General features: G+C 37.9%; 1 protein-coding gene across 1 annotated transcript in view; it reads left to right on the forward strand.

The window, feature by feature from the left end:
* LOC306882713 (bone morphogenetic protein receptor type-1A-like) overlaps positions 1–16,353 on the forward strand; it is a 20,263-nt gene continuing 3,910 nt past the window's right edge. Inside the window, exons 1-9 of the mRNA XM_079437554.1 lie at positions 1–259; positions 13,777–13,942; positions 14,045–14,147; positions 14,244–14,340; positions 14,806–14,896; positions 15,268–15,406; positions 15,497–15,689; positions 15,784–16,081; positions 16,162–16,337. Coding sequence (XP_079293680.1) covers positions 190–259; positions 13,777–13,942; positions 14,045–14,147; positions 14,244–14,340; positions 14,806–14,896; positions 15,268–15,406; positions 15,497–15,689; positions 15,784–16,081; positions 16,162–16,337 — 1,333 coding nt within the window. The 5' untranslated portion in view covers positions 1–189. The remainder of the gene's footprint in view (positions 260–13,776; positions 13,943–14,044; positions 14,148–14,243; positions 14,341–14,805; positions 14,897–15,267; positions 15,407–15,496; positions 15,690–15,783; positions 16,082–16,161; positions 16,338–16,353) is intronic.

Consider the following 16,353-nt stretch of genomic DNA (forward strand, 5'->3'; position numbering starts at 1 on the left):
TGCCGTGGACCCCGTGAGGAGGGATCTCTGAGTTTCTAGTGCCATCATCATCCCCCAGATCTTCCTCTCATTCTCTGCATGTCTTCAGCTCCACCTGTACATTAGTGTTCACTGGGATTTCAGGAGCATAAGCAGCCGTCATCACTGATCTCATCCTCACCTCAAACGTTACAACGAAGCTGTTTGACGATGGCACAGCTTTTGTATGTCACTGTGGTTTTGGCTGAAGTCTGCCTGCTTCTAAGGCTCTGTGCTGGAGGTAAGGGTGTTTTCTTTACTTCACACCTGTGTCCTTGTCTTCATCTTTTATTTACAGTAGCTTTAGCTCATATTCATACTCTTCACATAAACCAAGCACAGTCTCAAGCATGTAAGTGGCATTCGAACAAGGTGATAGGTGTTTGTCAAGCCTTTTTGCTACTGCTCTATGCAAACTCTGCTCTGAGAGTTATATATGAACACTCCACATAAATGTGATCTCCAGAGCTACCGTGAGAGCTCAGCTCGCAAGCATTTCAATATTGAATTCTGAATGGAGAGTTTTATCTAATATACATCAAATGCACACAGACTCTTTTGAAGAAATTAAGAAATATTTTGCTGCTGTTTAGTAAAATAAAAAAAAATTAAATTTTCATGCAATATCACACGGAATGACTGACTTAACTATAGTCTCATGCCACAGGTAATTTAATTCCACAGATAGGACTTTATTTTACAAAAAAAATATTTGTTTCATGCTGTGAAGCTCTTAATTTGATTAGAAAATAATGCAATGTAATGTAAATTGTTAGGCCTATATTTTCATTTGAACACAATGAGGTACAGATGGCTACTTTTGTGATTTAAAGTTGGTTTAGGGGAAATTCCTTCATCGCTTTCTTGAAGGTACAAGTTTAAAGCTGGGACACTGGTTGTTTTAAGTTTTGCATTCTCTTGCGTCTATTTGTTTTTTGTGGGGGCTTTGATGTGATTGCAGTACAGCAGGGCAGGAATCATATGTGCCCATCTGAACGTTTCCATATGCTTAATAACGTGATGTTTACTGATGTCAAAGAAAACTGATACCTTTGTTTAATAAAAACGCCCTCCCTGAGACAAACTAACTGTTGGTTGCCTGTGGACAATCAGTGAGCTGTGAAGGCAAACAGCAACAGCCGATTACTCAGAAAACAGTTTTAGTGCACAGAAAAACATTTGTTTGCGTTGAAAGGCCTACTGCTTTATATTTTAGCTCACATTGCTTATGTTGACATACTTTAACTCTGAACTTCTGCGTAAAACAATACTTTGTGCTCTAGGTTAGAACACCCTCTGAAATCTCGGAGGTGTATTTTCTCATGCAAGGGAGTTCCAAAGACATCTTTCCCGTCGTGACTCACTCCTGAACCACAAGCCTCTCAGAGGCCCCCCACTAAAGGAAGTTGTTGAAGTGATTGTTGCCGCTTTCTCTTCCTTTTTTAGCACATTAACCATTTCCTCTATGGCACTTCACAATTGCTAGTTGGTAAGAACTATTCCAAACACACTGTGTTCTCCGGAAATACTTTGGCCTTTTTGTGCTGTGGATCTTCAGATTTAAGCCCCTATTTAGTAGATTTTAGATATTACAAGAGGCTTGCTTGCTTTCTGTTCCACACTGACTATAGAACTTGAGTGGCTTTTTTTTTTTTTTTAATTTTTAAATTCACATACAGTTTCTAATTAACAAATATCACGTTTGTTTATTTGTTTTAGTGTATGTTTGACAAGTTTTGAATTAATCATAGTTAGTCCACACTTAGATTCAACACATGCCTCTGCAGATGAACTCTATTTTTATAAAGCCTAGTCTTTTAATTGGTTCTGATCAGTTAGTTGAGAGAAAGAAAAGTGCTCTTGTAACATGCAAAGTAGTCAGATTTTCAAAAAGCTCAGTTTTCCTTTAGAGTTCATATTATATCAAACATCAGTCTAATGTCCTTATCAGTGTATTTTTGTACAGATGCAGCAGAAAAAGTAGGAGATGGTTGAAACCAGAGACGCAGCATGAAGGCGAGGACATTTGACTTCTCAGTGTTACAGTTGCATAAAGGCTAGTTAAATACCTCTATAGTACATCTTTTTTACCTTGCTCATCAGATGCACCCCTGAGATGTAATTTCAGGCAGGTGTCTGCACCTCTGAAATATAATCTTCAAGAAACGGAGAGGTGACATTGGCGACTGAAAGCCCTCAGTTGCCTCCGATAGTGCAAAGTGCTTTTTTCCCCAAGCAATTGTGGACTTGTACTTGGATTGAATAGTGAATGAGATTAGCACCCCTCCTAGGAGAGAAGAAAACGTGTTTTAAATGCAGGCAGGCATTTAATTAGGTGAGGTGAACAAATAGAAATGACAGACATTTTATTTCAGTATACTGACTCAATTCAGCTATACTTAATTCACAGTTCTCTTTCAAGTACAACTTCAAGTGGCATGTGTGAGGATTAATGTGAAGTGGGATATTGTCAATGAAACATTGAATGCATTGCTGTGAAGGGAAACAATGTAATTCAGCATTGCTGTAGACTGAAATCTATTTTAGATTTTCTTCCTTTTGCTCTCTTTCTCAAGTGAGAGAGAGAGGGTAATGGTGTGTATCTGCTGGAGAGTCTCATTATGGGGGGATGATCTGCCAGACCTCAGACTCCACTGTAACTGGCGGCAAAATTAGGCACGCATGTGAATGTGGAGGCTCTAATGGGCCCCTCTGACACATCAGTCATCGCCCACAACCAGTCACAGGCCAGCAGTGGGCAGAGATTCTTTGCCCTGTCAGAAGAACTGCCTCATAGTTATTTTGAAGAGTTTTGAAATCCTAACATTGTTGTAACTTGCACATTTCTGCCACGCACATAGATTTTTGTGCAGTGACAGTGAAAACCAGATTCAAGATCCTTCAATCCCAAAGTCATTCCTCAAGCTCTGACCCTGAGTAGAGAGAATGGAGAAGAGTAGTAAAGAGTGATGGAGAGGGATCCCTGGGTTCCTTTTTTGGGCTTTGCCCATTTGATCCTTATCCAGCCTTCTCCTAATGCGAAATTTCCATCCTAGCCCAGCGTATAAGGATCTGCCGTCATAAAGGGGGACTGTTTCCCTTAGCCTGCATGGGCTCAAGGCCACACAACCTCTTACATTTGCTTTATGAGTAGCTCAATTACTGAAATGACCTCATTGAAATCCCTTGCGAGCAGTTGAATTAGATTAAGTCTAGACAGTGTAATTCTCTTTAAGAGTTGATTTTTATAGTTTAGTAAAAGTAACATTAGACGGTGTGTTTGATCCACTTAAGAAAATAAAGATATGGAGTCTGTCCGCACCCTGAACGAGAGCAGTTGAGAGGCTGAGTGCGTCATTTAGTTTGTGGTCTAGAATCGTTCTGATAGACTGAGCGTATCAAAGGCAGCATCTCACAGCTTCACAGGCGCACTGCCTCCTTCAGCTCTGTTTTCTCAGGGTGTTTCTCCAGCAGTCTTGTTTGTGTTGTGATCGACGGTTTTCTCACTGTCTCACATTTTGTTTTTGACTCCCATAATGCTGTTGGTGACCACCACAATTTCCTCTTTCCACACCATCCAGATTTAATGTTGTTGTTTTTATGTAAATATTATAAAATTGTTCAGAATCTGCAACTTTAAATAGCGTTGTTATTAGGGATGCTCATTTCGATTAATTGTCCTGACCGTCAACCGCTTTTCGTTAGGGATGGGCGATATCTTATCGTTTGTGATATACCGGTAAAAATTCTCCCCATGATAAGAATTAGTCTTCCCGCGATAATAACGATAAAGTCTAGTTGTTGACATATTTCTGTGTGTGACAGTGCGGAGCGACATCGCGGAAGGGTGACGTGAAATTGAGGAGGAGTTTATCGCTAAATGAGGAGGTCCTTTTACAATCTGGAACTGGCCTGACAAAATCGGTCTGAGCCTTGAATAAATGTACTACAGTAGCACATGCGCAATATGAGCCTGTTTACAAACCTGTTGTCCAACAAAGATATAATTTATTGACATGCTTTTTCTCCAGATTAACTTAATAACATAGTTGTGTTTGAAATAACTTCTTTTTGTGATCAGACGTGGTTTCATATTACAGAATGATACTACCATATACAGTGATAAAGGCTATGTTGATTAGCATTGCATTATAAATATACTTTCCTTATAAAAAATACCAAAGATTGCTTGAACACAGATAAACCATATATTTTGTGCAGTCATATATTTATGACTGGATAAACCAAGATGGCGCCGCTGATGGCAGTTGTTGTGCGTTGCTCTCCAGTGTTTGTACTGTTTTTGTTTGTTTTTCCTGTTTTTTGTATTTCAAATACGATCAGTTTTAACAGGGATGACCTGCTGAACATTCGTCAGAACACACCACAAAATCTTTTACCGGATTTTGATTTTTCGGACGTTTTGCTGGACATTGTAGTTGGCGGAGCCGTAGCTCTGGTCAAACGCTACAGGAGGCGCAGGCGGCGGGGGAAGCGAGCCAGAGCGCTCGTGAAGCTTCATCAGCGCGGATTTCGAACGGCGTTGCCTAGCATCCATCTGGCGAATCTCCGCTCTCTACCCAACAAAACGGATGAACTCCTGCTCTCCCGGACAAACAAGGATTTTTCTAACTCTGCTGCTCTGTGTTTCACCTGAACCGGGCTAAATGGAGACATACCGGACAGCGTACTACATCTGCCTAATTACCAGCTGATCAGAGCAGATCTGGACGCGGTATCAACGGGGAAATCGCGCGGCCGCAGGACTGCTTTTACATCAATGAGAGGTGGTGTACAGATGTAACTGTGTTAAAGAAGATGTGCTGTTCAGATCTAGAAACGCTCTTCATTAACTGCAAGCCGTTCTATTCACCGCAGGAGTTCTGCTCGTTCATTCTCGTGAGTGTCTACATTCCACCGCAAGCGCACGTGAGCACAGCTCTACAGAGACTCGCTGATCTGATCACAGAGAGTGAACAACAACACCCGGACTCTGTTTTAATCATTCTCGGGGACTTTAATAAAGCAAATCTCTCCCGCGAACTGCCAAAATACAGACAGCACATCACATGTCCCACCAGAGACAGTAATATGTTGGATCACTGTTACACAACAATAAAGGAGGCATATCACTCGGTTCCACGAGCAGCTTTAGGACTCTCTGATCACTTTTTGGTTCATCTCATACCGACCTACAGGCAGAAACTTAAATCTGCAAAGCCTGTATTAAGATCTGTTAAAAGATGGACTAATGAAGCAGAGCGGGATCTACAAGCCTGTTTCTCTCTCACTGATTGGTCTGTTTTTGAAGCGGCTGCCATCGATCTGGACAAGCTCACAGAGACTGTAACATCTTATATCAGTTTCTGTGAGGATATGTGCATTCCTAACAGGACTCATCTAATCTATAACAATGACAAACCATGGTTCACTGCAAAACTCAGACAGCTCCGTCAGGCCAAAGAAGATGCTTACAGAAAGGGGGATAAAGTCTTGTACAAACAGGCCAAATACACATTGGAAAAGGAGATCAGAGCGGCAAAGAGGAATTATTCTGACAAGCTCAGGAAAAAAATTATCTTCCAGTGATCCTGCTTCAGTGTGGATAGGAATGAAGGATATCACCAGTTACGAGTCATCCTCCCCCAGCACTCTGGAGAATCAACACCTGGCAGACGACTTTAACGACATCCAGCACTCGTACCATCAGCACTGGAGCTCCTCAGGGCTGCGTACTCTCCCCACTCTTAACAACCTGGAGCTTAACACGCTCAAAACTGTGGAGATGATTGTGGACTTCAGGAGAAAACCCCCTGCTCTCCCCACACTTACCATCATGAACAGCACTGTGACTGCAGTGCTACAGAGCTACGATACAGAGCTCTGAGCACCAGAACGACCAGACACAGGAACAGTTTCTTCCCTCAGGCAATCCATCTCATGAACACTCAACAATAAACGTGGAGCACACAACTATAATAGATTATCCATTCACCACACTCACTTATTTTATTTTTATTTTTTCATTTCTAATTTGCACATACTTGACCTGTATGTACATACATATTTGTCTATATTATATATTGTGTTTTTGCTGCTTTGTACATTGCCTGTTTGGATATTTGTATATTATTCTTTTATTATCTGTGTCTTGTCCCTTTGCTTGTCTTTCTGTTGCACTGTGGAGCTTCTGTCACTACAACAAATTCCTTGTATGTGTAAACATACTTGGCCAACAAAGCTCATTCTGATTCTGATTTATTGTCTTCAAGTTTCATCAGTTAAAATTTCTTTATCTGCCTTGTGCGTTTTATTCAGCGATAACTGTATACCTTTGTTCATATTAGAGATTTACTGGCATGTAGTGTTGTCACGGTACCAAAATTTCAGCATTCAGTACCGATACCAGTGAAAATTCACGGTTCTCTGCACCAATTTCGGTACCAAAGCAAAACACAAAAACATGCTATTGTTATATAAATAGTACACACTATTTTTATTAATAAAGTCAAACAAAAATAAAATGTACAAAAATCAATGCCATTCTTTATACTTATTTAAAATTGTGTTTCAAGTTTTTCCGCAAGTAATAAAGTATGAATTTAAACTAATTTCATTTATCTTTTAATTAATTAAATAAATAAAAAAATATTATTTTGCTAAATAAAGGGGATTTACTATTAAAATTAAAATTGGAAGAAATATTGTGTGATTATTTCTTTAAAATAAAGATTTATTAATTTTTCCAACATTAGTAATAGTATCACATACATTCTACTAAATAATAGAAATATATTTCTGGCACAATGTCTTTAAGATAAACTTTTATTTTGATGGGTTGCCGTGAATAATGTTACCTTTAAATTTCTGTGTGTAGCTATATGATATGATGCTGGTTTTACTCAAATGAAACGGTAAAATGCTCGTGAAGTGAGCAGTTCCGGGTTGTTGTTTATGTATTTATGTCTTCATTGAGACGAAAAATGATGAAATCACCGCGAGGGTCAGGCACGCTTCAGTGTATGTAATAAAAAAATCCTGCGTGTCTCTGCCATTCATTCATTCATTCATTCATTCACACAGAGACTCGCAGAACGTGCTGGATTCATATTTGAATCTACCTTTGCAGCTTAATATTTACAGGTACTAGTCCATGTCGCGATTTGATTTAAGTGTAATGACCTACTTTTGTAAGCAATTTATTAAAAATATACGTGTACGAAGTATGTCTAAACTAGGTACGTCGCCTTACAAGACGCCTGATATGTACGTAGTCTCCATGTACGTCGCTTCAAATGAACTTTAAAGTTTGCAATAGTAGATGTATTTGTTATAGGCTATCGCTTTTACTTACTTCCTAACAAGTGTTGATAGTGAATAATAATTATGTTTATTTCATTTTAGATAACTTTTTTTTTTTGGCTGTTACATTGGTGTAGTACCGCAAACAACGTTCTTACTATTAAAGGTGTTCTTTTTTACTAGGACGCTGTAGTCAACATTAAATGACGTGGAGCGCACATTATACAAAGGAAATATACTTGGTTTCATGATGTTCAAAATGTTATACAGCCTATAACGTTTTGTAATGAAAAAAAAAAAGATAGGTTCCTCACAACAGTCTCAGATGTTATATATTATTGAAGCCTTTGAGTTCAAAGGTTTTGACATTTTTAAAGGAAGTAAATAGGGACTTTATATTGCTGGAAAACATTCTAAAATTTGGATTACTGTGAATGGTTCTGGCATTGTGAAGATGAAATTTACTCAGAATACAAAGTAAAATCAAGATTAACATCATTGGGATGGAAATCTGTCAAAGTAAATTATAGTTTTTCTAATTGGTTAGAATACATGAATACTAACATTGTAACTTCTGATCAAAAAGACACAGAAGAAAATAGATGTTGAAATATTAAAATATTTGACAATGCCTTTTGTATTTTATTTTTTATACTTGTTCTGGTGTTTTTTGTTATTCACGTTGAAATATTATAAAATGTTTGACAACATTGCCTTTTTTTAGTATTTTTATTTTATTTTAAGTCTTCAAATTAAATGTTGGATAACAATCAAAATGTACTATGAATTTTATTCTTAATATTTTTCTTTTATTTTTAGCTAGTATTGTGATAACCCAAAACTTAAAATAAGTTGTTTAGTGATGAATTTAAAATATTATAGACAACTTCTCACAACATACAATAACACAAAGCAATGCCAATTTATCATTACTATTGTACTTTATTCCTGAAAATGAGCAAGCAGTACAAACGGTGGCTTGAAATGATGACAATTACAAAAATAGGCAACAAGACTAAAAATAAATAAACAATTGCACTGGAAAAGAGACACAATAAAGTGGAAAAATATGAGCTGTATTCTAAATGTTAATGGTTTCAGAAGTTTTCAAAATTTTAGTGAAATAATCCATTTTGTTTATCCTATAGGCCAAAAGTCATATTTTTAAGGGACATGGAAAAGTTTTGGGTCTCCATACATTTTTATGTTCTAAATAATAAATAAATAATAAAAACCATGTTTGGAACAACAAAGATCCCTGTTCCTTTAACACTTTGGTACTGTTCATTTTCAATTAATAAAAAAGGTAAATTCAGGGTTTCCGCCAGGTCTTGATGAAATCTCGTGCCTCGCGAAATTACAACGTGTGGATATTTCTTGTCGAGGTGAAAATGTGTCTCGCGATATCAGCATAGTTTGTAGCTATACATTTGACAAAGTTTGTGTTATTTCATTCTGAATTGTACCGTTATCTGTTTGTTTCCAATAACGTGCATTGTGTTTCACTGTTACGTGGAGCATCTATCTGCAACTCAGTCAACAAACTCAACTCTGCATATGCCAAGAGTTATATGATAAGTTTGGGATAATTATAAAGTTCATCTGTGGACGAAAGGTGCGCTGTTGAAAACATTTATATTGTAACGACACAAAATATTACATCAATACATTTCTAAATATGCAACCTGTCGCAATCACTGGGCCGCTGGCCATTTTAATAATATATATTTTACTGAGGTTTGTATAGATGTATATTTCTTTATGTATTTTAACAGTGTTGTTCAATGAAAGCATATGATTACTCGCTTTTGATGTTTTATTTAAACCAATTATTATTATTTCCTCATCGTTACAGGTATTTAAATCTATTTTTTAAAGATTTAAAGTTTAAGCTACTGTTAATTTAAGTCTATCTTTATTACATAAAAAACAAATCATCAGTAGACTGCTCATTTAACAAAATCGTTAGAGACCGCCCAATTTAATGTTTCAAAATGCACCTTACAATTCTATTAAAATACCGTTTCATCACCTTATCTTGACCAACATGATGTATAGACTCATCTCCTGACCTAATATTCGCACGTTTTATGGTCGACATGACTCGGCAAACAGGAATATGACTATGAGCACCATAACAGAGTGTTAAGTCACATAACACTTGCCATAAGTTTATACTTCTGCGTTGAACCTACGCTGTAGCTCTGTGTAGTACGGCATAACCTACGCCGAAGCCTGACGTGCACCTCTCCAAAGTTCTATCAGCTCTCAATTCTACGCAGAACGCAAGCGCTGTGATTGGTGTGCTTTTATTAACAGTAGAAGTGAAATCTTATTGTAGTCTTCAAATCTAGGTACTGTCTTACGTTTTAAAATCACTTACCGAGGAAGTTTGGTCCCATCAAGCTAACATGACAGTCACGACTCGTGCCGCTGTAAGCTTTTTCTTTTGTTTTCACTTGCGATCTTTACAACACACATTACATTACGTATTTCATGGCACACTCGTGTTACGCGGATTTGGCGCCATCTATTGTTGTGGGTGTATTATTGACATGTCAAAGTCTAGACCCTGAATATAAGACGACCGCGTTATTTCCGATGTATTTCCTAGAAAAAAAATATTGTCAATACAGAATTTTAATGTTACACCTTCTTATTTAAAGTCCGTGTAAAGTGATATTAAAATATGTGTTCTGAGTTTGTCACACAACAAAATGTGTTATCCACCCAGGCAAATTTGAATGATAAAAAAAAACTGCCAAGTAACTAAAATAAGTGTCCGCTGTTGGCCCTGAAACCACGCCCACTCGCGGGAAAGCGGCCGTCTCTCTCAACTGTCAAATACCGCTACAACCTGAATGGATGCTACTGATTTACAGCCATACATGTTTGAGCGTGCAAGTTCGTTAATTGTACTGCAGTGAGTTGAAACCTTTTCGTCGTCAAGGTGAGCGCGCTGCTCATGGTTGCTTAGCAACGGCAAACACCACGAGAGCACAAGAAGAGAAAGTGGTACAGCTCGCGAATGATGAACGCTCCATGTTTTTAAATTGTATGTATTCTGCTACATATTGATGTCTCTGGGCTAAGACCCGGGTATCCATTCACCCTAGAACCGTCCCTGCCTAGAATCTGTATATCTAACATCACAGACATTCAAAAAGACAAACTAAGAACTTGACCTCTCAACAGTTATTATAGTGTTAGGGGCGGGGCCACGCTCTGTGGCTCCATTGCGTCATCGAGCCACCGTTTTAGCCCCGCCCAAACAATCCTGAACACAGAATTGGTGAAAAACTGTTTAACTGTTTTACTCCACGATTCAGTACTACATAGTTCATTTCTCCTTTTTGTAGTTTTAAATAATGATTTAATGATTTGATATTTATTTGCCACCGTCACGGCTTTAATGCTTCTCCGACGAGCCGCTTCTTCTTTGGATTTTGCCGTGGTACTGGGGGTTACACAAGCAACATGCCCGTGGACACTGCAGACAAGCGGTCTGCATGTGTACTGCACGTCGACGCGGACAATGAAGCAGAAGTATAAATGAAAACTGACGCATACGGCATAGGTCCAACGCAGAAGTAAAAATCAGCCTTAATGCTCACAACACCCTATTTTGGGTAAAAATAGGAAATATAATACTTTTCTCTAAAGAAACAGGATTCCCTGAAATATCGTCATTGATATCGTTATCGCAATAAAGACCAGAAATATTGTGATATATTTTTAAGCCCATATCGCCCATCCCTACTGCTCGTTATCCAAACATTAACCCTTAACTAATCAAATAAGAATAATAAATTAGTATTAAATGAAAATAGAATGGACAAGCATCTGTGATGACGCATTAAAAATACAAACAAATATTTAATTTAACGTGCAAACAGCTGCATACAGAGTGACCGCAAAACCTGTAATCACACATCCTCAAATTATCACGCACTAGCAGTGCTTCTGAGAACAGAGAAAAACAGAATAAAATAAATAAAATAAAAAATAAAATAAAAAGGCCTACAATAAATATATATCAAATAAATAACAAATTAAGATGACAAAACTAAAACACACGCTGAACCCTTCTATGCGCTTTTAAGAACGGCAGTCGTTTTCCCGTCAGACATAAAAATAAAAAAAAGACATGTACACTGAGATAGGCCTGTAAATATTTGTGACCCTGGACTACAAAACCAGTCTTAAGTCGCTGGGGTATATTTGTAGCAATAGCCAAAAATACATTGTATGGGTCAAAATTATTGATTTTTCTTTCATGCCAAAAATCATTAGGACATTAAGTAAAAATCATGTTCCCTGAAGATATTTTGTAAATTTTCTTACTGTAAATATATCAAAACTAAATTTTTGATTAGTAACATGCATTGCTAAGAACTTCATTTGGACAACTTTAAAGGCGATTTTCTCAATATTAAAATTTTTTTGCACCCTCAGATTCCAGTTACAATTTTAGTTTAATAATTTTAAACGTTTAACTAAATTCTTTCTTTCGGTTAACGATTAAACGGTCAATATGAACATCCCTAGTTGTTATATAAACAACAGTAATGACTATAACAATTATTTCTCATGAGCCTCATTACATAATATGGTTTGTGGAGTTTTAAAGAGTTATTTCACCCAAAAATGAAATCTTTTAATCACCCTCATGTTGTTCCAAACCAAAAACAACATTTTACCGCACTGACTTTAATTGTTTGAATTAATAACATATTTTTCCAAAATATTGCACAGGAGAAAATAAGTTATACAGGTTTGGGACAAAACGAGGGCAAGAAAATGATGACAGAATTTTCATTTTTGGGTGGACTATCTCTCTAAGCACCCACAGCATGGTAAAATTTCATTTAATTCAGTGTTAAAGTTTTGTTTTGCCGTGGGACATTCAACAGTTGCAAAGCAAACTGCTGTGATATGCTTATACATGTTAGGAAAAATGTGTTTTTCATGATATCATATTTCTAATAGCATTTCTTTCAGGCTGCCTGTTTTGTTAGGCTATTGAGTTGTATGTACTCATCAATCACATTCTCAGTGTATGTACGTTGTAGGCTATCCATTGAATTATGCAGTGAATCGAAGAGCAACAGAGGCTCCCTTATCATGCCCAGCTCTCTATTTAATCACTGAGTCCTAATAGAATTAGTCCAAGAGGAAAGTCCAGTCTAATTGTAAGATCAGCAGCACACGGGGAGGCTGTGTAAGACAAACTAGTAATGGGATCTGAGGATGGAATGCAGCTGATAAAGAGAGCGCTGTGTCGCCCTGCCGCCCAATCTCTCAAACTGCTGCTTTGTGAGTGATTAGCTGTTCTACCGACACGTCTGGACTGGATTGGAGTCATGCTTAACAGAAAGCTACAGCAATACATGCTCATGCACTGTGACATGATGATAAGACAGTAAGATCAGTAGTGACATGTCTCAGAGGCCTTTATTGAACTGAAATTCAAATAAAAAGGAAAATTAATGGTTGTAAGAGTGTGAAACATAAAGGGGCATACAGGGATGCACATGGTAGTTAGGCTGCATTTGAACAGGAGCAGGTTTATAAAGGAGTGAAGGATGGGACGTTTAAAAAGTAGGAGATGATGGCCTTATTGAGGATTGACACAATACCTAAATTTCATTAGCCAACTGTCAGTCAGAACAGGCTATTAAATTGAGTATTTGCTACAGATACTTCAGAAAGACTGGTATTTTTTTTATTTTAGTATATTTTTGGTTCTTAAGTACTGGTACGTTTGACAATACTACTTAAGAGATTTTATGAAGAGAAATAAGATGCACATTGCTAGCTTTTAACCTGGTTTTGTCAGTCACTACTGTTCAAAGTTTGAGGTCTGCAAGTTTTTTTTTTTTTTTAATGTTTTTGAAAGAATTCTCTTGTGCTCACTGAAGCTTGCATACATTTGATCAAAAGTTCCATTAAAAAGGAAAATTGTGAAATACTATTAGTTTAAAATAATTGTTTTCTATTTTAATAGATTTTAAAATGTCCCTTATTCCTGATGACAAAGCTGAATTTTCAGCATCATTGCTCCAGTTTTCAGTGTCACACATTTCAGAAATTATTCTAATATGCTGACTTGCTGCTCAAGAAACATTTCTTATTATTGACAGAAAAATAGTTGAAAAACTGTTGTACTAATATTTTTGTGGAACGCTTTAGAATTTTCAGGATTATCTGATGAATGTCAAAAGAACTGAATTTTAACAAATATAAATCTTTTGAAACGATGTAAATGTCTTTACTGTCACTTTTGATCAATTTAATGCATCCTTGCTGAATAAAAGTATTAATTTCTTTTTTATATTCCTGACCCCAAACTTTTGAACGGTAGTGTGCGAGTTTCTGGAACCATGACATTGGTTTATTAACAGCTACTGGCCATGTTGTTTCTCTGCTCACCTGTTAGTGTCTTGTCATTTACAGCGGGTCAGAATCCTGACCATGTGCTACAGGGCACTGGAGTGAAGCCTGGCTCAGACTCCAGAAGGCCTGGGGATGACTCTACTGTGGCACCAGAGGATGCTGCCCGCTTCCTCAGCTGCCACTGCTCAGGACACTGCCCTGATGACGCCAAGAACAACACCTGCGAGTAAGTGTCATAGGCCATGGCACCTTAAAGTGATTATTGCATGTTAGTGCTTTGTTTATAGGTATAAAAATTAAGCAGATTGCATTTCTTTAAACATAACAGGACGAATGGGCAGTGCTTCGCCATTATTGAAGAAGATGAAAATGGAGATGTGATCTTAAGCTCAGGCTGTATGAAATATGAGGGCTCTCACTTTCAGTGTAAGGTAAGGAACGTTGTTTCTTGTAAGTGTTTTATGCTTTGACATTTTGTGTAATTAAATATCAGGCTTTCTAAGTTTGACCCATTTGATTATTCACAGGATTCACAGTTTGCACAGGCACGTCGAACCATCGAATGCTGCCAGTTTGACTTTTGTAATCGAGACCTAAAGCCAGAGTTGCCGCCTCGAGACACAGGTATGCTTCCGTACTAATTGCCTGGCAGGTCATACATATTATATAATAAACAAAATAAACACATAATCTAGCTAGCTAAAATAGATTGCAATGAAAATGGTCAGAATGGCTTGTCTGGGACAAATCAATTAGTAATGTTTAGCATGATATACCATAATTTTTCATCAAAATCATTAAACAATATATACATTCAAAATGTAGTTTTTTTTTAAGGATATTAATACTTTTATTCAGCACGAATGCATTAAATGGATCAAAATTGTCAGTAATTGACATTTGCATTGTTTCAAAAATTAATATTTAAAAAAAAAATACAGATTCTGTTGAACTTTCTGTTCATCATAGAATTCTTAAAAAAAAAAATTTAAATATAAATTTAAAAAAAATCCGACCATGCCTGCAGATTGAGCCCTGGCTAACCTAATGGCTTAATGATGGACATGTTTTCTCTTGATCTGTTTACAGAACCACCAGACCCTCACTGGCTGGCCTTCCTCATTTCTGTGTCTGTGTGCATCTGCACCCTCATCTGCGTCACTGTCATCTGTTATTACAGGTGAGATCATTACTGCACTGAAGCAGCAAAACACACTGAAGCTCTTACATATAATAGCCGCTTGTGACGTGCCCATATTTTCCACGTCTGTGAACTTTTAACTGTAATGTTTGCTGTGTTTTTGCATAGTACCTTTGAAAACACATGCCACCCACATCATGGCCTGTTGTTGTCAAAAGAGAAACACTTCTCTTACTGCAAGTAGGGGCAAGACTACTAACTATGGAAAAGTTTTCCTTTATAACAAATCAATCTTTTAGTGTCTGTTTATTGAGCTGTGTCAAAACGTGTCATGTTTGTAAAAAAAAGAAAGCGCTCTCAGATTTCAAGTATAACTGTAAAAAAGATTTTGTTTTTGACTGTGTCTTCAGGTATAAGTGGCAGACAGAGAGGCAACGCTACCACAGAGACCTGGAGCAGGACAAGGCCTTTATCCCAGCAGGAGAATCTCTGAAAGATCTCATCAACCAGTCTCAAACCTCAGGCAGTGGCTCTGGGCTCCCCCTGTTGGTGAGAAATCAGAAGTGCAGACTGTAGGATCTTTGTAGGACTGATCATATTTTTTTTTTTTCTTCACCGTGTTCCTGCTCATTTTTACAGGTGCAGCGCACCATTGCGAAGCAGATCCAGACAGTGCATCTTATTGGAAAAGGCAGGTATGGAGAGGTGTGGCTCGGCCGGTGGAGGGGGGAGAAGGTAGCAGTGAAAGTGTTCTTCACTCGAGAGGAGGCCAGCTGGTTCAGAGAGACAGAGATCTACCAAACCGTGCTTATGAGACACGAGAACATACTGGGTACACTTCATGTCATTCAAGTTGATCTCATTCATGTGTAGAGTTTGTATGTGTATATCAATTGTGTAATACAACTCTTCGGATCTGTCTGAAGGCTTCATTGCTGCTGACATTAATGGCACTGGAGCCTCTATACAGCTGTACCTGATCACAGACTACCATGAGAACGGCTCTCTGTATGACTATTTGAAGTTCACCACTCTGGACACACAGGCCCTGCTCAAACTGGCCTACTCTGCAGCCTGTGGCTTGTGTCACCTGCACACGGAGATCTATGGCACGCAGGGAAAACCAGCCATCGCTCACAGAGACCTGAAAAGCAAGAACATCCTCATAAAGAAAAATGGCACCTGTTGCATCGCTGACCTCGGGCTTGCTGTCAAATTCAACAGGTGCTTCTTCACTCTTCGTTAATTTTGAAAAGGTTTGTTTAGTCATTTTGAGGAAGTAACATTTTATTGGTTTGTCTCAGTGACACAAATGAAGTGGACATCCCACTGAGCACACGTATGGGGACCCGACGCTATATGGCTCCAGAGGTCCTGGATGAGACTCTAAATAAGAACCACTTCCAGGCCTACATCATGGCGGACATCTACAGTTATGGGCTGGTTATATGGGAAATGGCCAGACGCTGTGTCACTGGAGGTATTCACTGGCAAAT

Source organism: Barbus barbus (assembly GCF_936440315.1).
Source record: "Barbus barbus genome assembly, chromosome: 16".
Classification (NCBI taxonomy): Eukaryota; Metazoa; Chordata; class Actinopteri; order Cypriniformes; family Cyprinidae; genus Barbus; species Barbus barbus.